Here is a 23,729-nt window from a genome sequence, read left to right as displayed (position 1 = left end):
TGTGCATGCATTGGTGGTGAGGTTCTCCCTGGTACAATTGTGCCTCCAATTTTATACCCAGCAGTAATGTCCACATCAACATGAGCTGTGAGGCCTGTATGATATTGCCATATGAAAAGCCAACAAGAAGATCTGTCATTCTCTCCTCAGCCACCACCACTGCATCACTCCCCTGCCTCACACCCATCACCCACCCGACAGGATGTACAGGTTAAAGTCCTCTGTGACTTGCCCACCACCCAAGTGAGTGAGTCTCCCTTAGAGCTTTGCTACTCAGAGGGGTCTGAGGACAGCAGCATGAGCCAATTCATGCACTCGAGCTGCCTGGGGATCTTGTTCAAAGGCAGATCCTGAATGAGTAGGTCTGGGGTGGGGCCTGAGAATCTGCACTTCTAACAAGTTCCCAGGGGATGCTGCCAGTCCATGAACAACATTTTGAGTAGCAAGCAAGATTCTAAGGTTCTGCTTATCTTGGCTTTTGGCATTTGGATTTTCCCTCCTCTGTCCTTTGGATATTGATTGGGATCAGGTCTGATGAACTTCAAAAAGGGCATAAGATCATCTGAGGTTTGACTTCTTGATCATCAGGTTACCTATAAACACCGCATCACACAGTGCATTGAGTGAGGCTGCTGCTCTGCTAAGCAGCTGAGTCACACCAGATTCTCAGACAGGCACCGTGACTCCTACATGGAATCTCAGTTCTTTGGGAGGCCAAGACAGAAGGACTACTTGAGCCCAGGAGTTCAAGACCAGCCTGGGCTGCATAGTGAGGACCTGTCTCTAAAAGAAAAATAATAATAATAAAGTAACATTTTTAAAAATTTTAATTAGATTTACTGAGGGTGAGGCCTGGCCACCACTCGTGTTAGGTAATCCTAATACACACCAGGCTTGAGAATCCCTGCTGGGCAGCCCCATAGCTGACCTCTCGAGTAAATAAAGTTCAGCATCCACTGCTCATCCTGCCCAGATGTTTTGTTCTCCCAAGTTGCATTGCTTTGGCCTCTCCGAGGAAATTATGTGGCTATTCCCAGCACAAGCACATCACCCTCTCAGGCATCAGGCCCATATGACCTCCCGCTGGAGCCACCCCCCACCACACACATGGCAAACCTGAACAGCCCCCAACACCCGGAGGATGATGAAACCTTCCAAGTGCTGTGAAGTCTTCCAACTTTTCCACCCAGTGGGTCAGTCATCCAGGCATTCCTGCCCACATAGAGCCGGCAGCATCGCTCTAGGCGCTCTGGGAGGTGATAGAAAACTCTGAGCTGACTGAATTTGCTGTGAAGTTTCCTCTTTTCTGTGCTGTTCCCGCTCCCAAGAAACTTAAGGTGAGAAGCCGCAGGAGTAGAGCATTTCTCCCAGGGTTTTCTGTTGCAAAGCTCAACCCTAGGCCAGGGAGAGGAGCTGTGCCCCTGGATGGGGAGATCACTGACGTTTATCCCACAGTGGAAAGAGAGTGAAGGACCTGTGGCTGAGTGTGTTTGGGAGAGTAGGAAGTAGATCCCTTTTAAAATTTGAATGTGGGAATTTTGCATAGATTCACTTAAATTCATTAATCTACACAAGTTTCCAGACAAGCATTAGAAAACCATTTAACCCGAGTACAGACAGATGTCCTGAGAAGTCAGCGTCGTTCTGTGTTGTCTCTTACTTTGTGACTTGGTTGGCATTGGTAGGCTTCTGGGACTGATGACTTGTGATCCTGTGAAATTCCAGGTGTGACCCTGACAAGAAGCAGAAATGGGGAAGAAACTGGATCTTTCCAAACTCACTGATGAAGAGGCCCAGCATATCTTGGAAGTTGTTCAACGAGATTTTGACCTCCGAAGGAAAGAAGAGGAACGACTAGAGTGAGTGTGCCGTGCTGAGCCCACAGAGCCTGGGGTCCCTGATCTCCCCCCAGGGCCATACTCTGGGTGCTGTCTGGGTGGGTAGACGGCCACGTGCAGGGTGAAGAGTGATGGATAGGAAGCCAGGTCTGGGACATAGCTCTTCTTTCTGGCCTTGGTTTTCTCAGTGAGGGGATCTGACTTGCCAAACTACATTCACTTGTTCTCTGAATAGTTTTATTTCAACTTGACCCAGCTTCCAGGGTGATATCTCCTAAGCCAGGTGATACTTAGGCCACATCTTTGAAGAACAGAGCAAAAAGTGATACATGGGGGGAGTCTCTATGCCATTCTGAAACACCCCGATGTTGGAATCAAGTCTTTAGGATGGAAGCTGCCCTTCTACCTTTCTTTTCAGCAGTGCCAGGCAGCATCCCGACCTCACCATGGGAGACCCCAGCACGGTTTTGTACCACTCTGCCCAGTGACTGGGCTAAAACCCACCCATCCTTGTTCACTCCCCCCTCCACTGTGTATCTTCCTCCCCTCTCTATCATCTACGCCCCCTTATCCTTTCCTGATGTCTTTAGTGGATTGGGTCACCCTATGAGAAGGAAGCAATATGAGGAAAGTAGTTAAGCAAAAGCTGAGAGGATGCTGCGAGCGGAGGGCAGAGGGCAGAGAGCAGAGGGCAGAGGGTGGAGGGCAGAGGGTAGAGGGCAGAGGCTAGAGAGTGGAGGGCAGAGGGCCCCACTGAAGATGGCAGGAGGGAGCCTGGTGTGCCCCAGGGAGAGCATAGGCTGGCGAGGCTGGAGTGGAGTGAATGAGGGGGCCAGGAAGAGAGGCGGTTGGGGGCATGGGATCTGGTGCCGGTCACAGGAATCCTGTAGAGCTTCACAGGGCCTCAGCCTTCCCCTGAGTTACCACAGGCCTTCAAGCAGAGCAACAGCAAGTCCTGGTTTCTGTTTCACAGCGGTGGGCTCTGTGAAGTGACCAGATGCACTTTGCAGGCAGAGCCGGCAAGCTTGTCCGGAGATCAGATAGGGGGTCTCCAGGGTGAGAGGGGTCAAGGGCAACTTCAAGGTTGTGGCCAGAGCAACTTCGAGGACAGGGTGGAGGTCAGCTCTGATGGGCAGGCCACAGATGGAGAGGTTTGGGGAAAACGTTTCAGGCGTGTTGAAGTGACAACACGCAGGTATGTTGAGCGGGCGTTGGACACGGTCACTAGTCCGGAGCTCAGAGGAGATGCTGTGCGGGCATTGGACGCGTTCACTAGTCCAGAGCTCAGAGGAGATGCTGTGCGGGCGTTGGACGCGTTCACTAGTCCGGAGCTCAGAGGAGATGCTGTGCGGGCGTTGGACGCGTTCACTAGTCCGGAGCTCAGAGGAGATGCTGTGCGGGCGTTGGACGTGTTCACTAGTCCAGAGCTCAGGGAGATGCTGTTATGAGAGCTTCCTAAAGGTGAAGCTTTCATATGGTGAAACAGATGAATGGTATTTGTATTCTTTGCTGGGACTGCTGCCTATGTGGCTTGTACGATACAGATGTAGTACTTTAAAATACACAGTTCTCCTGCAATTCTGCAGGTCAGAAGTCCTAAAATCAAGGTGTCCTCAGAGCTACATTCCAGCTGGAGGCTTGAGGGAGGACCCATCTCTGGGCCTTTTCCAGGTTCTAGAAGCTTCCTGGATTCCTTGGCTGCTGGCCCCTCCTCCACCTCCAAGGCCATCAGCACAACATCTAACAATGTCTCCCTCTCCCACTGCCTCTCTCTCACCCTCACCCTGTCTCACCTGTGCCTCCATGCTCACATCTCTCTCTCTCTGACTTTCTTGCCTTCTTCTTTCCCCTATGAGGAGAAATACGGTTACATTTAGGGACTGCCTGCATCATCCAGGACCCTCTTCCCATCTCAGGATCCTTAATATCATTCCATCAGTAAAGTCTCTTTTACTATGTGAGGTGACATTTTCACAGGTTCTTGGGACTAGAACATGAACGCCTTGGGGTGGGGCGGGGCAGCATTGTTCAGCTGACCGCAGCATTTAAAGCTGGAAGGGAATTTGGATAGGGACCAGCCCCGGGGACTTCAGCTCCAGCATGTTGAGGAGATAAAGTGCCAAGAAAGGAGACAGAAGGAGCAGCAGAAGGGGGACTTTGGGTCCCCAGGCTGAATAGGGTCCACGACAAACCGTTAGGTGAAGCAGAACAGTTCACAAGAGCAGCACATGGAGCAGGGGCCGTCCATTTGGTGGGGAGGGGCCGGGGTCAGAGCCGTGCGATCCCCCACTCTCCCTCACCCTGGACCACTGATCACCCCTGGATTTCATCATAGCACAGGTTTCACTGCTGGCCTTTGGGGAGGGCCCATCCTGCTGGCCCTGGTACAGCCAGTACCAGCCTGGTGGCCATGGCCCGCACTGACCAACTCCTCAAAGCCTGAGCAGAGGCTGCCCACCAGCATGCAGCTGACCCCAGGGCTGCCACCCTGTCCCCTCTATGTAGCTGACCCCAGGGCTGCCACCCTGTCCCCTCTACGTAGCTGACCCCAGGGCTGCCACCCTGTCCCCTCTGCACTGGCGGGAAAATGTGGTCTCACAGGCCCTGTCTCACCCCTCCTCTCTTGAGCCTCAGATCCCCCATTTCCACACTCTGAAGTTCCTCACCCTCCTCCTTCCCATCCTCTCTAAGTAAACTCAAATGTTTTCTCGCTGTTTTAACTAGGGCAAGTCTCGCTGCTTCAGCCTTGGCGTTCAGGTTGTGCCAAGGGCAGAACATCATTCTCACTAATAGAGCCCCCTTCCAGGTGGATCCTTCCCAGGTGCATCCTGCCCTGTCTCCAGGACAGCCCTGGCTATTGTCAGCCCTTAATTCAAATGGCTACTTGTAACTTCTCATTGCCTGTGTATAGGCAAATGCAGAGAAATGAAAAGGGGGTCCCAGGCAGGTACTGTCTTCCAGGGAACTGTTGAGTGGTCTGCCCTGCTCCAGTCCAGGCTTATCTGAAGTGGGTTTAGCAGAAACTCCCACGTGTTTCCTGTCTGTGGCTCACCTACTTCTGACACCCATCTTTCCTTATTTCATGTTCTTTTCATCATTTCACATTGCAAAGAAGGGACACACCCAGGTCACCTCACAGAACTCTTAGGAAAAGACGCGCCCGGGTCACCTCTCGGTGCTCTCAGGAAGGGACTTTTGTAAGCACGTGGGTTCTGCTGACCGTGCCTGGGGGGCCGCTGGTGGCCAGTTGGCTGCAGCTAAGGTCACATTGTTCGTTCTGTACCTGAGGCCGTTTGCCCAGAATGAGCCAGTGGGGGGAACGTGTAATGGGCCCACTCTGCTGCGTCTTCTCAGCCTGCTATGTGATTAGGGGGTGGGCTTGTTACATCCCCAAATGCCTTCTGACGGGAAGGGGCCACATGAGCGTAGAGTACCGTATTGAAAATGTCCGTGTGCAGAGAGACAATGCTATGGAAAGCCTGTGTCAAGGTCGTGTTAGGTCGAAAATACTGAAGCCCCAAGTGGCATTGCTATGATGGTTCTTACTATGAGAATACATTTCAGCGGGTGACACATTTGGGAGGCAAAGAATCGTGTAAACCAGAGGTCCCCAACCTTTTTGCCACCAGAGACCGGTTTCACAGAAGAAAATTTTTCCGCAGATGTGGCGGTCAGGGGGAGGAGGCTGGGGGTGGGTTTGGGGATGGTTTCAGGATGAAGCTGTTCCGCCTCGTTCTCATTCTCATAAGGAGCACACAGACTAGATCCCTCGCAGGCAGTTCGCAATAGAGAACTACGGGAGCTCTGTGAGAATCTAAGCTGCCACTGACCTGGCAGGAGGCGGAGCTCAGGCGGGAAATGCTCTCTTACCCGCCACTCACCTCCTGCCATGCAATCCGTCTCCTCACAGGCCAGGCACCCCTACTGGGCCGCGGCCGGGGCTTGGGGACCCCTGATGTAAACAACGTGGAGGTAGAGGTAGTTAAGAGGTTTTTGAGTTTCTTATTGTTTCATGTGTGCTTGTCTTTTGTTGACTGCCCTATTGGTTAAATTTGTCACTAAAAGGAGATCTGCCTCTACCTGTGAGAGGCCTTTTCACAGGTGCCTCATGAGCCCTGAGGAGTGACAGGGCCCTGGCATGTGGGCACGCATCACGTGCAGGTGCCGTGAGCACTGCAAGGTCGAAACACACCCCGCAGTGTGCTCTGCTCAAACTGAGCAGTGTGGAGGCTCAGCAAGGCTACAGAGCAAACAAGCGTAGAATAAAGGCTCTAGTTCTCAGCACCAAAACTGGTTCTGCAGAGGAGCTGCCAAAAATACCAGAAATCCACGATGAAACAGAAGATAACTTTTCCAATAATGAACCTCCTTCTTCCCCGTCTTTCATCATTCTTAATCTGTGCGTTTAACCAATTTCAACATGAACAGTCATCTGTGTGCTCCCACCACGGAATCCCGTTCTCTGTAGCATCTCTCTGGGTGACATCCTCGGGGTCCTCATGTCTGTCCACGGTCACCGAGTCTTAAATATCTGAATCAGCAAGAGGCTGAAGAAACTGGTGCCCAAGGGACCACTCAGTGGGTGGCGGTAACAAATGTAGCAATTCGGGAACCTTCCAGCAGTTTCCAGTGTGTCTCACACACTCTGAGGGGGATGCCCGTGGGTGAGGCCCAGCCCGAGGAAACCCAAGGCCACTGATAGGATAGAGGAGAGAACAGGGGTGGGGGAATTGTAAAACCAAGAAACACATCCAGTCATTGCTTGGAAAGAGTTTTACTGCCCCAAATATGCATCAGGGGAACACCACGTGCAGACTCAAGGCCAGTGCCCCAGACACAAGTTTGCCAGGGGAGTTCATTTGCTTAAGAGCCGATTCACTTAATGCACCAGTTATCAAACCAAAGAAAATGCATTTCTTTTAACATTCTTACAATTAGCAGATGTGTGTCAGATGGATTCAGTATTTCTCCCCAGATGTGAGCATCAATCACCCTGAAGGACGCTGGGCAGGGTCTGGAGGTGATGCCTGCACCTTTTCCCACAGCGTCAGAACAACACAACTTTGACTTCTCCTCTGTCAAAGCGGGACAAACAAGCTGGTCCAGATTCCTGATATGCTGGAGGAAGGAGGGCACGTGACCTTGAGACAACCCCCCCATGACCAGAGTACTGTCCTCAAGCCACGGAAGCTCCTGCTCCCTTGGCCAGGCCTGCCCCTCCCTCCAGGCTGTGCTGTGGACCTTCAGAGATGCACACCCCTGACAAGGCTCTCCTTGCTGGCCCTTAGGAGGGATCGGTGAGAAGGAAGGGGAAGCCAGCATGTCTTGATCTAACCCAGGCAGTTATAATCTCTCCCTGAAGTCACCTGTGCCACTAGGGATTTGGGAACGGGCTGTTTGCTATATAGAGTGGGAGGGCGGTTCCTGCCTCCCACAAGGACACAGTGCTGTGCACCATGGAACCAAAAACTGGAAGATGCACAAAATTAGGATGTTAGCACCACTGGCATCAGACAGGCATTATAGGATAGATTTGACTTAACATCCACGTCCTGTCCCAGGAGCTGCCCGATCAGCAGCCCCTTCTCAGCCTTTGTCCCTCCCGACTCTGCCCTCTCGACCCTCTGTTTGTCCTGGGTGTCCCTTTCCCCACACTCTCTTGACCTTTCTCTATGGTTCGTTTGAAGCTTCCTCTTTTTCCTGCTGGCCCATTATTGGGATAAATTGCCAATGACAGATCTTCCCAGAGGGTTTGGATCCATATGTTTTCATGGACCGATCTTTCAAATGGTCAAAGAACACATAAATCCTGTGTGATTTAAACTGCTTCATACCAGAGTGTTCACTAGCCTCGCCCTGACACCTCATCTTGATGAAGATAAAGAAAAAAAAAGAAAATACAGCCCAATTAAATCATCATATAAATAGACCTAAGGCTACACTGTCCAGGACAGAAGCTACTAACCACTCGTGGCTATTAAAATTAATTAAAATTAAATCAAATAAAATTATAATTAAGTAAAATTTAGCTCTTCAGTCTTATCAGTCACATTGCAGGTTTTTGATGGCCACACGTGGGTAGTGGCCACCATATCCGATCTTTGCGGAGGCCAATTTGGAATAAGGTAGCAAAAGTCTTAAAAGTATGCTCACCCGTTGAGCCAGCAGGTCCTCTGCTGAAAGTCATCATAAGGAGAGAATCAGACAAGGGTTACAGGAGAGAAGAATTAGAAAGACCCTAATGTCCAAATGTTCAGGCTTTGGTTAAATACCACATTTAACAACGGATTTAAGAATGAGTTGCTCAGCCCCCAATAAAAATAATGCTATAGAAATAAATTGACATTAATAGTTCACAAGACATTGTCCAGTAGAAAAAGCAAGTTATGAACATGTAATTTTATCCCATTTTACTTTTTTTTGTTTTGTTTTTTGAGACAGGGTCTTGCTCTATTACCCAGGTTGGAGTACAATGGCATGATCATGGCTCATTGCAGCCTCGACGTCCCGGGCTCAAGCAATTCTCCCACCTCAGTCTCCCGAGTGGCTGAGACTACAGGCATGCACCACTACACCTAGCTAATTTTTTTAATTTTTTGTAGAGATGGGGTCTCTCTATGTTGTCCAGGCTTGTCTTGAACTCCTGAGCTCAAGTGATCCTCCCACTCTGACCTCCCAAAGTGCTGGTATTACAGATGTGAGCCCCTACACTTAGCCACATTTTACTTTTTAAAAAATATATAGAAAAATCCAATAATAGCAGCAGAAGCTCCGCACTCATTGAGTCCTCTCTGGAAGTGGCTCTACGTCGTGTGTTGGAGTCTAGCCCCTTCTCTGTCCCCTTCGCTGGAACCTCTTGGACTCCTTTAATATTCCCTTTTGCAGGATCGAGGACCCTGGCCCAACTCTCTTCTCTGCTCTGTGTCACTCACTTCTCCAGTGACCTTGTCCAACCCCAAGGTTTTAAATGAGTTCCAGACCAGCACTGCCTGATGGAACTTTCTGCAGTGAGGGAAATGTTCGTATCTGCACGCCCCATGTGTCAGCCACCAGCCATCCAAGGCTATGGAACACTAGAAGTGTGGCTAATGCAACCGGAGAACCAAAGTTTTAATTGTGTTCAATTTTAATTAATTTAAACGTAAATAGCTGCATGTGCCCTAGCAGCTAGGGGCTACTATAGCAGCTAGACAACACATCTAAACAATGAGTCCCAAGTTTATACCCACATCAGAGACGCGTCCTCTGAACTCTGACTTTGGTAGACAAAGGCCTGCAAGACTGCAGCCAGAGTGTCCCACTGGCATCTCTGTCCCAGCATGTCCAAAACAGAAGTTGTGATTTCTCCTCCACCTCCAAGCACCCCATCCCCATCTTGGATGCAGGCTAGTTGCCAAAGTTAAGTTCCCAGGACTCGTGGCTGTCTCTGCTCCCTCCCTCTCACCCCACACCCCACATTCAGCCAGCCCCATGGCTCAACCAATACAGCCACTGCTCACCACCCTTAATGCCACACTGTCTTCATTGTGGACACCACAGGAATCCACCCCACACACAGATACTCACTCTTCTCTTCCTCCACCCTCACTGTCTCGTTGTCCGTTCTCCCCACGTCCCCCAGACTCATGCCTTAAAAATGTAGATCAAGTCTTCATAACCCCCACAGAGCTTCCATCACGTTTATGATGAAATTCACCCTCCTCACTCCTGCTCACCGTGGGACCTCACTCCTTCCTCTATTTCCTCCTTAGCCCTTCTCCAGTACCCAGTGAGTCATTTCCTGGTTAGTGTCTTATCCCTGCGGGCATCTAAGTCCCATGAGGGCTCTATTGCATTGACTGCTGTGTCACCAGGCCCCAGCACCATACTGACCATGACCGACTCCACAGCTCTCTGGGATCATGTTGGATGATGACCCCTTTCAGCTTCATCTCTGTTGTCTCCTTTAACCCTGAGACACCCCTGTGATGTGGTAACTTTTACTGTCACCATGCACAGGTGAGAAACTGAGGCTGAGGCAGGTTACCTAGCTGTGATGAATGTCTGGTAAATGTTTACTTTTAGCATTTGCAGGTTTGCCTGCAGTGAGTGATAGCTTGCTGTGTTTTGGTGTATTCTCTTGTGTTATTGTTCCTCTCATCTCCTTTTTCCCCCATAAATATATATTACATCTAAAATAATTCACTCTAGGCCAGGCACAGTGGCTCACACCTGTAATCCCAGCACTTTGAGAGGCCAAGGAGGGTGGATTACCTGAGGTCAGGAGTTCGAAGCCAGCCTGGCCAACATAGTGAAACCACGTCTCTACCAAAAAAAAAAATACAAAAAATTAGCCAGGCATGGTGGCAGGCACCTGTAATTCCAGCTACTCAGGAGGCCGAGGCACAAGAATCTCTTAAACCCAGGAGGCGGAAGTTGCAGTGAGCTGAGATCGTGCCACTGCACTCCAGCCTAGGCGACAGAGCAAGACTCCGTTTCAAAAAAATAAATAAATAAAAAATAAAAATAGACCAGGCGCAGTGGCTGATGCCTGTAATCCCAGCACTTTGGGAGACCAAGGTGAGTGGATCACCTGAGGTCAGGAGTTTGAGACCAGCCTGGCCAACATGGTGAAACCCCATCTCTACTAAAAATATAAAAATTAGCCAGGTGTGGTGGTGCTTGCCTGTAATCCCAGCTACTCAGGAGGCTGAGGCAGGAAAATTGCTTGAACCTGGGAGGCGGAGGTTGCAGTAAGCTGAGATCGTACCATTGCACTCCTCAAAAAAAAAAATAATAATAATAATAATAAATAAATAAATAAAATAATTAGCTCTAATTCCTTAAATATCTGATGTGTGTTCAAACTTTTCCGCTCATCTCCCAATAAGGTCCCGACCTTACATTGCTTGCTGTATCTTTTAAGTCTTTTTGAATCTGTAAGATCTCTTTTCAGTTCTCTCTTTTTTTTCTTTGAAGCTTATGTGTAGGAGAAAGCTAGCTGTTTACTTTTGTGGAATTTTTCAGAGTCCAGAGTTAGCTGAGGATATCCTCGTGATGTTTGCACAAAAGTTCCATCATCCCTGTTTTCCTGTAAGCTGGTGGTGAGTTCCATAGAAGTGGTCCTCTGAGTGCTCTTGTCTTGAGTGTTTTAGATTCATTCGTATCACTTGGGTATTAAGAAGGTTTTAAGAGTACAGAAAAGATTATCACATGTTATTATTTTTTATTGTTCTACAAATACAAAGTAGGGCCAAAGTAAACCTTCTTGAAGGGAACATTGGATAAGGGTTACAGCTTTTTAACTCCCTCTGTCCCCAGAAGAGCCCAGAACTTCTTGGGCACCCATCCCTGTCCGGGACCCAAGGGACCTGGGGCTGTGCACAAAAGGAACAGGCCTCCACCTAGGCACCCTGGAGCTTGCGTTGGTGCTGATTTGTGTCTTGCTTTGTATCATGCTTGTATCAAATTCTTCCAGTAACTGCTTTCTGCATTTGTTAGGGTAGCCCCTCAGCGGTGGTTATGGTAGAAATTAATGGATATTCCCCAAACCCAGGAAGAACTAGGAGACCATGCATAGCCAGACTTGGGTGACTCATGCCCTGGGGGAAAGGCTGAAGCCCAAACGGAACACCCTGTTTTAAAGGACACAGCCTACAAATCAAATATTAGGCCTGCCAACCTGCCCTGGAAAGGCAAATAGGTGGTGACGTGGATCTGTGATCTCTGCAAACAGAGGAGGTTCCTGAGCGAAGTTGTAAGGGTCTCCCAGTATGAGACATGGGCAAACCATGGCTTGCTTTAAAAAAAAAATTTATTTATTTTTTGCCAGGCTCTGTAGCTCACACCTGTAACCCTAGCACTTTGGGAGGCTGAGCCAGGTGGATCACCTGAGGTCAGGAGTTCGAGACCAGCCTGGTCAGCATGGCAAAACCCCATCTCTACTAAAAATACAAAAATTAGCCAGCCATGATGGCAGGCGCCTGTCATCTCAGCTACCAGGAGGCTGAGGCAGGAGAATCGCTTGAACCTGGGGGGCAAAGGTTGCAGTCAGCCGAGGTCACACCACTTCAGTCCAGCCTGGGCGGCAGAGCAAAATTCCATCTCAAAAATAAATTAATTAATTAATTAATTAATAATAAAAATAAATCTTTTTGATAATAAGGAATTTGAAATCACCCTTAACCAAGCTAGTTGGAATCACTGACACAGGCAGCTCTAGAGATGAAAAAAATAGGGGCTAAAACAGGGAATCTGCTTCCAAGGCAGGGCCTGGAGGGGAGTGTTGGTCTGAGATGTTTTATGAGATTCTCTGAGGCTCTGTCTCTCAGTGCCTGCTGTTCTCACATCACCACTCACTTCCTCTTCATCATTTTTATCGTCATCTTGGCCTTCCCCTTTAGTGAGTTTCCAGCTCCCTCGTGGTAATTCCTGACATGCGTTCCCAGGATCGGGAGCCTGGCTCCCCGGCACTGCTCCTCAGCAATGGCTGCCGTCTTTCCATCCTCTGCCAGCTGTTAGCCCTGACGTGAGGTTTACTTTGGTTGCTGCGCTTTCAGTCATTTGGCCCCTCAATCCCGTGACTCACTGGGTCTTTTGTGCTCCAGCCTCCAACTCAGGGTCACCCTCGGGAGTCATTTTTCTGTCACCTGGTGTCTGCCCTCAGGCGATTTTCTCAGGCATGGCATGGAGTGTGGATTTTGTCTTTGAGGATCTCTGTTCCACTCGGCCGGGAGTACAATCTGAGCCCACACGCTTTCCCCTGCAGGCTGTGGGGATGCTGCTACCGGTGGTAAGCAGAATCATCCCCCCCAAAAAGATGTCCACATCCCAATCCCCAGAACCTGTGAATTCCTCAGTCTATACAATATTTTAGGCTGTCCACCTGCTGGCCTGGACCTGGGAGATGATCCCGGGTTCCCTGGGTGGGACCAATGTCATCACAGGGGCCTTGGAAACAGAAGGGATGGCTGATTTTGAAGATGGAGAAAGGGGCCAGGAGCCCACACACCTGAAGCCCTCAAGAAGCTGAGCTGCCAGAAAGCAGATTCTCCCCTGGGGGCTCCAGGAGGGGCCACAGTCCTGCCAACACCTTGATGTTAGCTCAGTGAATCCTGAGTCAAAATTCTGCCCTCCAGAGCTGTCAGGTAATGCATTTGCATTTTTTTATTGTGTTTCTTTTATTTTCTTTTGTTTTTTGAGGTGCAGTTTTGCTCTTATTGCCCAGGCTGGAGGGCAGTGGCATGACCTCAGCTCACTGCAACCTCCACTTCCTGGGTTTAAGCAATTCTTCTGTCTCAGCCTCCCAAGTAGCTGGGATTACAGGTGCCCGCCACCACACCAGCCTAATTTTTTCTATTTTTAGTAGAGATACGGATTCACCATGTTGGCCAGGTTGGTCTTGAACTCCTGACCTCGGGTGATTCACCCACCTTGGCCTCCCAAAGTGCTGAGATTGCAGGTGTGAGCCACCGCACCTGGCCAGCATTTGCATTGTTTTAAGCCATGGAGTTGGTGGAGCTCTGAAACGGCAGCAGTAGGACAGGAGCCACTGCCCCACGGCCAGCCCTCAGCCTTGCGGAAGGGCCCCCTGCATGGCCTCCACCCCGCTGGAGGTCGCTGGTTTTTTCCACCATGCTGGTGGGGGTTTTGCCCACCCTGGAACCGAGTGGTCTTGTCAGTCTGTGTAGGCATCTCCTACAATCCAGTGACCCCTCTAATCTGAAGACCCAGCTCTTTCTCTGTTTCTTCTCTCTGGTTGGGAGAGTTTTCCTGTGTTGTTAAGATGATGGCTGCCTTGGTGGCATGGTCAAAAACTCACTCATGCCCAACCAAGCTGTGTGAAGGAAATACAGGTCTTTTACTTCCCATCTGCTCCTGCTCGTGAGGCCCCAACCCTTGAGCAGCAAGACAGTGCAGGCTTCAGGGCTTCAGATCTCCCAGACTGTACTCACTTACCGGGTCTCTGTTCCTGGCTCAGCTTCTCTTCCAGAGCTCCCCACAATGCCACTTCTACTCCCCAACCCCTGCTTTTGGTCAGGCCAGAAGCTGGGCCTTGGGACAAGGGTTCATGACCCTCCCAGTGGCCGGGTTGTTGGGATCTGCACTCCACACACTGTCCCCACCTCCTTGCTGGTCCTGATGCAGAGTGGAGGGCAGGTCAGCTTGCGGGATGGGGCTGCTGGCTGGTACGCGAAGGGTACTGGCTGGGCACTGAGATGCGGATGGCACCCACCACTGAGATCCTGATCCCAGCCACATACCCACGTGCTGTGGCCTCTTCCACCAACCCCAAGCTTCTGCCAGTCCCCTGGCTGCTCCTCATCTCATGCAGTCCTGCTGGAGCGTGGTCTGAGGACCACAGGGATGTGGATTCCCCAACACCCCAGCACCCAATGCGAGTGGAGGCCCACAAGACCCTTCATGCAGTCTCCTCCCTGGCCTGTGTGCTGGACCTTGGGGACGGCCATAGTGGGGAGCCTCCCCTTGCTGTGCCTGCAGGGGTGGCCACCAGCCCTGCCATCCTGGGCTCTCTCCAGTATTCCTGCATGTTGCCACCACACCCCTGTCTGGATTCCACCCCAAGAGCGGCAGAGCAGGGCACAGGTCTGACCCCTTCACCCTGCTTGGCTCACCTCGCCTGTCCAGACCCCATCATAGAAGCAGCCTTTCCTTCCTCTTCTCGTCCTGGAAGCGTTTTTCTTCCCTTGTATGCGCCCTTTCCTCAGAGGCTGCTGGGCCTCCCTTGAGAACAGGAGTCTCCCCTCGGCTCTGTTCTGCCCCACCAGTCACAGCTCTGGCTGCGTGTCCCAGGGCCCCCCGGAGGTGGGACTGCAGAGGACAGTAGTGTGGGTCCCCTGCCCTGAGGATAAGGACAGCACTTCCCTTCCACCCCACGCATCCCCGTCTCCAGGGCTCTGTCTCCACCGGGGGCTCACTTTCTCTGCCTTTGCCATCATCTCCCCCCTCTCTCCCATTGCTTAGTCCCTTTTCTCTGCATTCTGGGAGGGGGAGCAAACTTGACTTCGAAATCAGCGGTTCTCAAACCTTTGGGCCTCAGGACCCCTTCACATTTCCTAAATTACTGAGAACCCCAAAGAGTTGTATTCATATGAATCATATCTATTAATATTTACCACATCAGAAATTAAAACTGGGAGTTAAAAATATTTATTTATTCACTCATTTAAAATAACTGTAAACCCCCTATATGTTAACATAAATATAGTTTTTATTAAAAATGAGATTTTCCCAAAATAAGAGCGTGAATAAGGTCAGTGGTGTTGTTCTGTTTTTGCAAATCCCTTTAATGTCTGTGTAGCAGGACAGCTGCAGACAAGAACCCCTTAGACACCAAATTGTAGAAGGAAAGGGCTTTATTCAGCTGGGAGCATTGGCAGACTCACATCTCCAAAAACCGAGCTCCCCGAGTAAGCAATTCCTGTCCCTTTTAAGGGCTCACAACTCTAAGGCGGCCCATGTGAGAGGGTTGTGATCGATTGAGCAAGCAGGGGGTACATGACTGGGGACTGCTTGCACCTGCGCCTGTAATTAGAACGGAACAGAACAGGACAGGGATTTTCACAGTGCTTCTCCATACAATGTCTGGAATCTCTAGATAACATAACCGATTAGGTCAGGAGTCGATCTTTAACTACCAGGCCGAGGGTGTGGCACCAGGCTCTCTGCCTGTGGATTTCATTTCTACCTTTTAGTTTTTACTTCTTTTTTCTTCAGAGGCAGAAATTGGGCATAAGACAATGTGAGAGGTGGTCTCCTCCCTTATCTGGAACAATAGAAGACAGCTGAATTCTCTACTTGCTTCTGCATTCAGTGGGTGATAACACATTGTCTGGGCTGTAGTATTTGAAGAAAATCTAGGCTCATCCAGATATATAATTGAAAAAATGAGCCTTTGCAGATGATAATTAACATTATGTGTTGTTACAGCATGAAAACCCGGCAGTTGGAGTTGGTAGATTTTTGTTGTTGGGTTTTTTTTTGTATTATTTTTTTGAAGCAAAGTCTTGCTCTGCCACCCAGGATGGAGTGTAGTGGTGCAATCTCAGCTCACTGCAACCTCCGCCTCCGGGGTTCAAGTGATTCTCCTGCCTCAGCCTCCTGAGTAACTGTGACTACAGGTGTGTGCCACTACGCCTGGATAATTTTTGCATTTTTAGTAGAGACAGGGTTTCACCATGTTGGCCAGGCTAGTCTCGAGCTCCTGACCTCAGGTCATCTGCCTGCCTCGGCCTCCCAAACTGCTGGAATTACAGGCGTGAGCCACCGCGCCTGGACAGTTGGTAGTTTCTTAAAGGTTAGTTGTGATATGGAATCTGAAACCACATTAGTGAACTTTTCCTTTCCTGTTTGTTAAAACCCATTGGTCTCTCTTGCACTTGAGGTGGATTTTCTACCCCTGTGTGATTTTTGCAACACCATGCATTAATCATTTGGAAGACTCTGGCTCACTGAGTTATGCAGACTTCTCAAATGTTGACACATTGCATATGCATCCCAAAAGAGAACCACTTCTGTTACTCTCACCAGCGATCTCATCAAAATTCTCCTGGTGTTGGAAACTGTCAAGCTCACAGCAGGCGATATATGTTTTCCAAAATTATATTTTGTGCTTGAAAGCTTCCGTTTCATTACTGGCAATAAATACTGTCACTTCTTTTCCTTGAAGTGAGAGTCACACTTCGTTCATTTTTGAGAAAATATCTGCCACGCACCCAAGTCGAAACAGTTCATCTCCCCGTTGTTCTCTCAGGTGAAAATGGTATTTCATAAGAAAAGTTTCTAGCTCAGGTTGCAGTCTGAACAATTGCCCAATCCCGTTGATAGAAATATCTGTCACCTTCAACATGCAGCGGTAGAGCTTCCCGTCCTCCTCCAATCCCGTCCTCCTCCAAGCTTGTCACGCGGAATACTCAAAAGACATGGACGGGGGCCACAGTTCAAAAAGACTCATAACTTTCAGTGTTTCATCAAGGTGATTCTTAAATGCAACTGTTTTTTCTTCTCATTTCTTTTTCTTTTCTTTTTTTTTTTTTGAGACAGAGTCTCGCTCTGTCACCCAGCCTGGAGTGCAGTAGTGCAATCTCGGCTCACTGCAACCTCTGCTTCCCTGGTTCCAGCAACTCTCCTGCCTCAGCCTCCCAAGTAGCAGGGATTACAGGGGTGTACCATTGTGCCTGGCTAATTTTTGTGTTTTTAGTAGAGACAGGGTTTCACCATGTTGGCCAGCTGGTCTTGAACTCCTGACCTCAGGTGATCTGCCTGCCTCGACCTCCCAAAGTAATGGGATTACAGATATGAGCCACTGCGCCCAGCTCCTTTCTTTTTTGATGAAGGATACAGTGACTGCCAGTGCCGTCAGGCCCACTGCCCTGACTCGTGCTAAAGCCCCAGCAGTTTATCCACCATTGTTTTTACACCTTCAGTGCAGGCGTCGAAGAGCAAAGAAAAGGCAAATGATGTCTTAGCATTATTACAAAAATAGCCTTGCCCTTGTGACCCGCCCACTAAAGGATCTTAGGAACCTCCAGAGGAGAGGTTCCTGGACCACACTTTGAAGACCACTATTGGAAATCATGGAATCTAATATTCCACAGTAGAAGTTGTGCCCATTGCCCCCTCCATTGTGGGTTGTGATTCCTCGCCACCTCCGTCTTAACTGGTTCTTCTCCATCTCCACCAGCATAGCCGGTGGTGCTCCCGTCTCAGCCTGGTTTCCTCCCGTGTCTCCTCTGTCCCTCTCATTGAGACTATATGTACTTGCTTGTGCCCCATTCAGCACGCCAAACTGACTTGTTTCAAGTCTGTTTCTGATGGTAAGTCACATTCAGGAGGGTCTTTTATTCCTGAAGCTAACTTTAACTTGGAGCCACATGCCTGGCTTTTGCCTGTTGAGGAGTGACTTCTGGTCAACCCAATAAACAGAGTGCATGGAGTGCTCCAGCCCCATTCACCCCTCAGGATCTGAAGCTCCGGGTCTGGTTGATACGTCCTGGAGTGGCTGGCAGGTGTCATTTGGCCTCCCCAAATGGAGTCTTCTCTGCCCTCCCTTCCTGGTCTCTGGCTATGAAGAAGGGAAGTTATGTTTTAAAGAATCTAAAGCACAGTACAGTTATCCTTTTCCCCAATTTCGGCCCCGGAAATATATCAACCTCCAGCTGCTGCCCCAGGACACTCCTGGGCTCTTATGTAAGAGGACTCCTCTGGTCTGGGGTGCAGGGCAGTGTACATGTCCTTGTCTTTCTTCCTGCTGTGCTGGGCCTCGGGGTATTGTTCTGCCTGGATACAGAAGAAGAGGTACTCCCTGGGACACAGGCTGGACAAGCCCTGTCCGGCGAAGGGGTGGCCTCCAGGTTTTCTGGTTGGTGCAGAGCTGGCAAGAGTGGAAATGGAGGGGTGAGGCCCTTCCCATCTGGTTCCAGGGACTTATGCTCCTCTGTTTGGGGCAAAGACTTTACCTTGTCAATGCAGCTTTATCTAAACTGTAGTCTGTGGATGGCGGTATCCCCCTAGATTCCTACAACTGCTTGACACTTTTTCTCTTGGTTTTTGAAGCTATGACGAGAGCCTGATTTTGTGCCCATCTCAGTGAATATTTTTGTAAATAGTTGAGAGAGGAAAATCAGTGAAGTTCAGCCAACTGCACTTGAAACCGGAGGTGGCCTCCCACTGCCTTGTGGGACTCTCCAGTCTCTTCACCTTTGCCACACTCTGGGTGTCCCCATCCAAATCAGTGTACTTCAGAGTTCTCAGAAGACAATGGCATCTAGTGTCTTTCTTGTTTGTGTCACTAAGAATGGATTAATTTTATCTCGTCTGAAACTGAAAATATTACATTTGGCAGACATTCGCTGAACTCTAGAACAAAAGAAATGTGTTCATTATCATCTAAGGGTACATTTTCCAATCAGTTCAACTTGGCAGTTTCACCAGGAAGCTGTGTTAGTTAAACTCGGATGGTCTAGGAGAACTGTAGTTTTCCTGAGACTTCTGGGTGCTGGATGATTCCTGCTCTGGAAACACCGAGCCGTTTCAGCCGTGCTCTGGGGAAGCTCAACTCTTGCCCCCTGCTGGAAGAGACCCAAAAATGCTTGATCAGGAAACACCATCTGGCTTTGCCCTCAGGACTCTGTGACCACCCTGGAGAGGGTGAAGTGACCTGCCAACCAAAATTGGTACAATAGTAAACAGCCACAGAAATGCTTGAATGCAATGTCATTTCTATGAAGTTAACGTGTTTCCATTCCAGCCTACCAAAATTGCCCGTTTGAGCTCAGCCCACAACACAAAGATGCCTGTGTGCCTTTGCCCAACTTTGGGTCACTATTTTCTGCATAGGAGACCGTTACTGTGTGTGTGTATGTGTCTGTGTGTATGTGTATGTACATGTACACACTTAAAGCCTGTGGCAAAAACAAGATGTCCAATGTATTTCTTGTTTCTGATATTTTTCCAAGGGGGTTGAAGGGCAAGATTAAGAAGGAAAGCTCCAAGAGGGAGCTGCTTTCCGACACTGCCCATCTGAACGAGACCCACTGCACCCACTGCCTGCAGCCCTACCGGCTGCTTGTGAATAGCAAAAGACAGTGCCTGGAATGTGGCCTCTTCACCTGCAAAAACTGTGGCCGCGTCCACCTGGAGGAGCAGGGCTGGATCTGTGACCCCTGCCATCTGGCCAGGTGAGCCCAGGCCTCTAGGTAAAATGATCTTGATAGTTTCTGGATCTGGCATGTCCCTTCGGTGAAGCTAGCTGAAGAAGGGTGGATGCACACATGCGCACGCTTGTGTGTGTGTGTGCATGTGTGTGTGTTATTTATGCAGACCTCTGTTCAGCACTTAGGCGGTGCCATGCGCCTGTGCTTGTCTCTGCAGAGTCGTGAAGATCGGCTCACTGGAGTGGTACCATGAGCACGTGAAAGCCCGCTTCAAGAGGTTCGGAAGTGCCAAAGTGATCCGGTCCCTCCATGGGCGGCTGCAGGGTGGAGGTAAGGAGTGGACAGTGGGAAGGGCTTTTAGTTCCCAGGCATTTTAGGAATATTAAAGCAGGCTCCTTTGGAGTGTGCGTGTGTGGGTATGTATGTGTGTGTGTGTGTGTGTGCACGTGTGTGTGCGTGCACATGCCTCTCTGTCTCTTCTGCTGCTTTTTTTTTTTAATTTAATTTTTGTAGAGACAGGCATCTCACCATGTTGCCCAGGCTGGCCTCAAACCCCTGGGCTCAAGCAATCCACCCACCTCAGCCTCCCAAAGTGCTGGGGTTATAGGCATGAGTCACTGCGCCCTGTGAAATTGGCTCCTTTTTATGTGAAGTGCAAACCTCTGCATCCCACTGGCCTGGTCTGAGTGCCTCAGAAGTCCTGGGTGCTGTTGAAGTTGCCAATATTTGAAATTATATTGTTTTCAAATCTTCAAAGTAAGTTGAGAACTCAAAGCCAAGTTTCTGAAACCCAGCTGCTGATTGAATCACCAGGGTGCTTGTTAATACTACATGTTTTCCAAGCCCTTCTTCCCTGGGACATCTGGTTTGGGGCCTAGACTCTCTCTTTTCAACAAACATTTCACATGAATGGTGATTATCAGGATTTAGAGAAATCTGTTACAATTCAGTTGTTTTCGTCTTTTGAATCCAAGTATTTATTTCATGATGACTTTGAAATCCAGGCAGTAGTCTTAAACTAAACAATCTGTTTGCCTGTAATACCCCCCATAAGGCATTTGGAAGAGATCTTTTCACGGGGAGAGTGGGAGGATGCCAGAGGGTCTTCTGCGTTTGAGTTTGAAGGGAGCTAAACCAACAGTGTTTTTGAGAAAGTTCACCTTGTCCCTGTTACCTGAGTCCAAGGCTCTTATCACTAAGCCTGGCCAAGCATTTGGGGGGACAGCCCCCACCAAGCCAGATGTCTGGGGTCTCAGTGTCCTGGATGACTCCATCTGCAAAGCAAGTTTCTCCAGGGTCACGAGGCAGCTGCCTGGCTCCAGCAGCTGGGCGCATCCAGGGCAGAGGCTGTGCTTCTGGATTGGGGCGTCCTTACCATGCCCCAGCCCAGGCATCTCCCCCAGGCCTTCTTTCTGGAGAGACACCTTATTCATGCCTGTCCCTTAAAGCCCCAAGTTTGACTGGAGAGGCAGAAGTTGGCATAGACACCCTTTGAGCATTCAAGCTCTCACTGGGCCTGCTGCAGGCATTTCAAGGCATCTTAGCACATCGTTTAATTTAGGACAGAGGCCACGGAGAGGCACCCCTGGAGCAGCACGCTGAGCAGCACAGGGTGGCTGCACTTCTTGAGTGGTGGGGGTGAGGGTGGGGGCAGGTGTGATAAATCACCCAACCAGGGCTTTTTTTTTTTGAGACGGAGTCTCGCTCTGTCACCCAGGCTGGAGTGCAGTGGCCGGATCTCAGCTCACTGCAAGCTCCGCCTCCTGGGTTCACGCCATTCTCCTGCCTCAGCCTCCCACGTAGCTGGGACTACAGGCGCCCGCCACCTCGCCCGGCTAGTTTTTTGTATTTTTTAGTAGAGACGGGGTTTCACCGTGTTAGCCAGGATGGACTCGATCTGCTGACCTCGTGATCCGCCCGTCTCGGCCTCCCAAAGTGCTGGGATTACAGGCTTGAGCCACCGCGCCCGGCCAAACCAGGGCATTTTTAAGAGTAAAAGGAGGCTCTGCTGATAACATGCTGCAACAACAGATGTGACTAGGAATGGCCGATGACATGGGGACAGGCCGTCACCCTATTCCTGGGCTGCTTCTTCACAGTGATCATGAAGCCCAGCAGCAAATCCTACCTCCCACAAGCACACGGCCAGCCTGGAGCCCACCAAAGGGTCCTCCTGCAGCCGATGGAGCTTGGTCCAGCCTCCAGTCCACCCCTACCAGGCGTAGGGATAGAAACGACACGTAATACCGGGAAAAGCCATGCTGTCAAGCATCTGAGAATGTCAACCCCAGAGGCAGTCTTTAGGGACTGGGGTGGGCTCAGGAAGCTGTATTATTTCAAAGAATGCAGAATGCAGTGTTTCAACAGCTCAGCCCAGAGCTGCTGGACTTCACACGGCCGGCCAGAACCTGCCGACTTCAAAATCATCACCACCAAGGGCCAGGAGGTGGCGCTGTGGGGCAACAGAAAACAGAAAACAGCTGTTCCTTGAACTTGGCTTCCCAGCAGCTCCCCCAAGCGCCCACAGGGGCTGCGTTCCTCCTTGCTGGGCGCCTGTAACTACATTAAAACAGGGCGCAAGCAAGGAACACAAAAACTGGGAAAGCTGTGCCTTTAAGAAAAAAAAAAAGTGGGGTAAAAAAGCTTACGGTTAATGTTTTGAAACCTGGCCCAGCCAGGGCCTAATGCAGACCTTGTCCAGCTAGTAAGTGGGCGGCTGGGGGTCTTCATTGAGTGAACCTTCAGAGTGCTGCGTGTTTCACCAAGGCCTTCCATAGGGAACCTGGCAGGTTCTGCAGGAGGCAGCCTCGATGGCTGATGGCCAGGAGAGGAAGGGAAAAGCCCTGGACTGGTCGCCGTGCACGCAGTTCCCCCACCCCCTGCCTTCCCTCCCAGTGCCTTTCTGTTTCCCTCCGTGATGGCTTTGCCTGACAGTGCAGGCCTCGCCTGACGTCAACACTAAGTTCTTTATACTCATGTGGTTTTATTTTTGTTTTCTCCTCCCTATCAAGAGTGGTCAGAAAATCTCTGTTCTGTGTCAGGAACATGGAAGATCTTTTGGATTTTTTTTTTTTGCATGACTTGATCAGATAGGTAGGATAACATCGCCCAAACCCCTGGCCCAAGTGCAGAGTGACGAAAGGGATCAACACTAAAAGGACCCCTGCGATGCCAGGACACTTCCTCTGCATGTTCATTGTGGGGACCGGGGGCATCACCCTGACAGGTGGGTCCCCAGGCCCCGGAAAGCCCATTTCCGCATCCCTGAGTGCAGGGGGAGTTCATGTCTTGGGGCCTCTGCCTGCTGGTTTGGGATGCGTCTCCGCCTCTGCCTGTTGGTTTGGGATGCGTCTCCTCAAGGCACTCACGTGTCCAGAGAGAACAAAAATAAAACTAGGTCTACTCTCTGGCACTGTCATCTGGGCACGTTTGGAGCCGAAAACCTTGACCTTCTGAAAGTTCACTGAAAAAGCATCTCGTAAAAGGCAGATTCACTGGACAAAAAACATAGAAATGTGTTCACCGTGTATACATGGGAGCCTTCAGAATGCAGACCCACAGATGCAGGGAAATTGTCCATTTTTAGGCTTAGGTTCAAGAAAGGATGGACAGCGTGTGGAAAGGGATTATACAAGGCCAGACCTACTGCTGATAGGCTGAGTAGGGAACCCAGCAAGCCCTGTTTCTCTACATTCTTCTTGACCTTTTTCCTCCAGGAATGGGGCGGGACCCTCTCTGGAGTGGGGGGTCTTATGACCTAAAGTCAAACAAGGAAGGTCAGATAATTTCTTTTTTTTTTAATTTTTTTTTAGAGATGGGGTCTCACGATATTGCCCAGGCTGGTTTTGAACTCCTGGGCTCAAGCAGTCCGCCCACTTCAGCCTCCCAAAGTGCTGGGATTACAAGCATAAGCCACACATGCCCAGCCAGATAATTTCTTTATGGCTAGATTTTACATGGAAAGTAGAGAGAAAGTCAGAGTGGTATTTGCATGTTTTTTGGCTGACTTTGGGAGAAAGGGATACGGGTTTCTATGTCCTGCCTTGTGGAAGAGGGAGTCTAGTTTCTATACTGGCCTTGGGGGAGAATGGGCCTGGGAGACAAGAGGGCAGGAGAAGATCAGGAGAAACTTTGCTTCTGAGGCTGCTGCTAAGGCCCTCATTTGGGGGCGCTGTTTTCTGAGCCCCAGAAGCACTGCCAGCCAGGCAGGCATCCGCTGAGTGTATAAAAATAGACC

At 50.0% G+C, this 23,729-nt stretch overlaps 1 protein-coding gene across 7 annotated transcripts in view; it reads left to right on the top strand.

The window, feature by feature from the left end:
* MLPH (melanophilin) overlaps window positions 1–23,729 on the top strand; it is a 68,015-nt gene that overhangs the window by 4,919 nt on the left and 39,367 nt on the right. For 6 of the 7 annotated variants that reach the window (XM_033229776.1, XM_033229775.1, XM_033229774.1 and 3 more), the window contains 3 exons: window positions 1,726–1,859; window positions 19,295–19,516; window positions 19,710–19,822. In XM_033229776.1, the coding sequence (XP_033085667.1) occupies window positions 1,750–1,859; window positions 19,295–19,516; window positions 19,710–19,822 (445 nt within the window). In that variant the 5' untranslated portion in view covers window positions 1,726–1,749. Of the gene's footprint in view, window positions 1–984; window positions 1,338–1,725; window positions 1,860–19,294; window positions 19,517–19,709; window positions 19,823–23,729 lie in introns of those variants that run through there. The other variant, XM_033229772.1, reaches the window with a different exon arrangement.

Source organism: Trachypithecus francoisi, unplaced genomic scaffold (assembly GCF_009764315.1).
Source record: "Trachypithecus francoisi isolate TF-2019V2 unplaced genomic scaffold, Tfra_2.0 Lachesis_group13, whole genome shotgun sequence".
Classification (NCBI taxonomy): Eukaryota; Metazoa; Chordata; class Mammalia; order Primates; family Cercopithecidae; genus Trachypithecus; species Trachypithecus francoisi.
The sequence above is the reverse complement of the archived record's forward strand: the minus strand, read 5'-3'. Positions and strand labels throughout refer to the sequence as shown.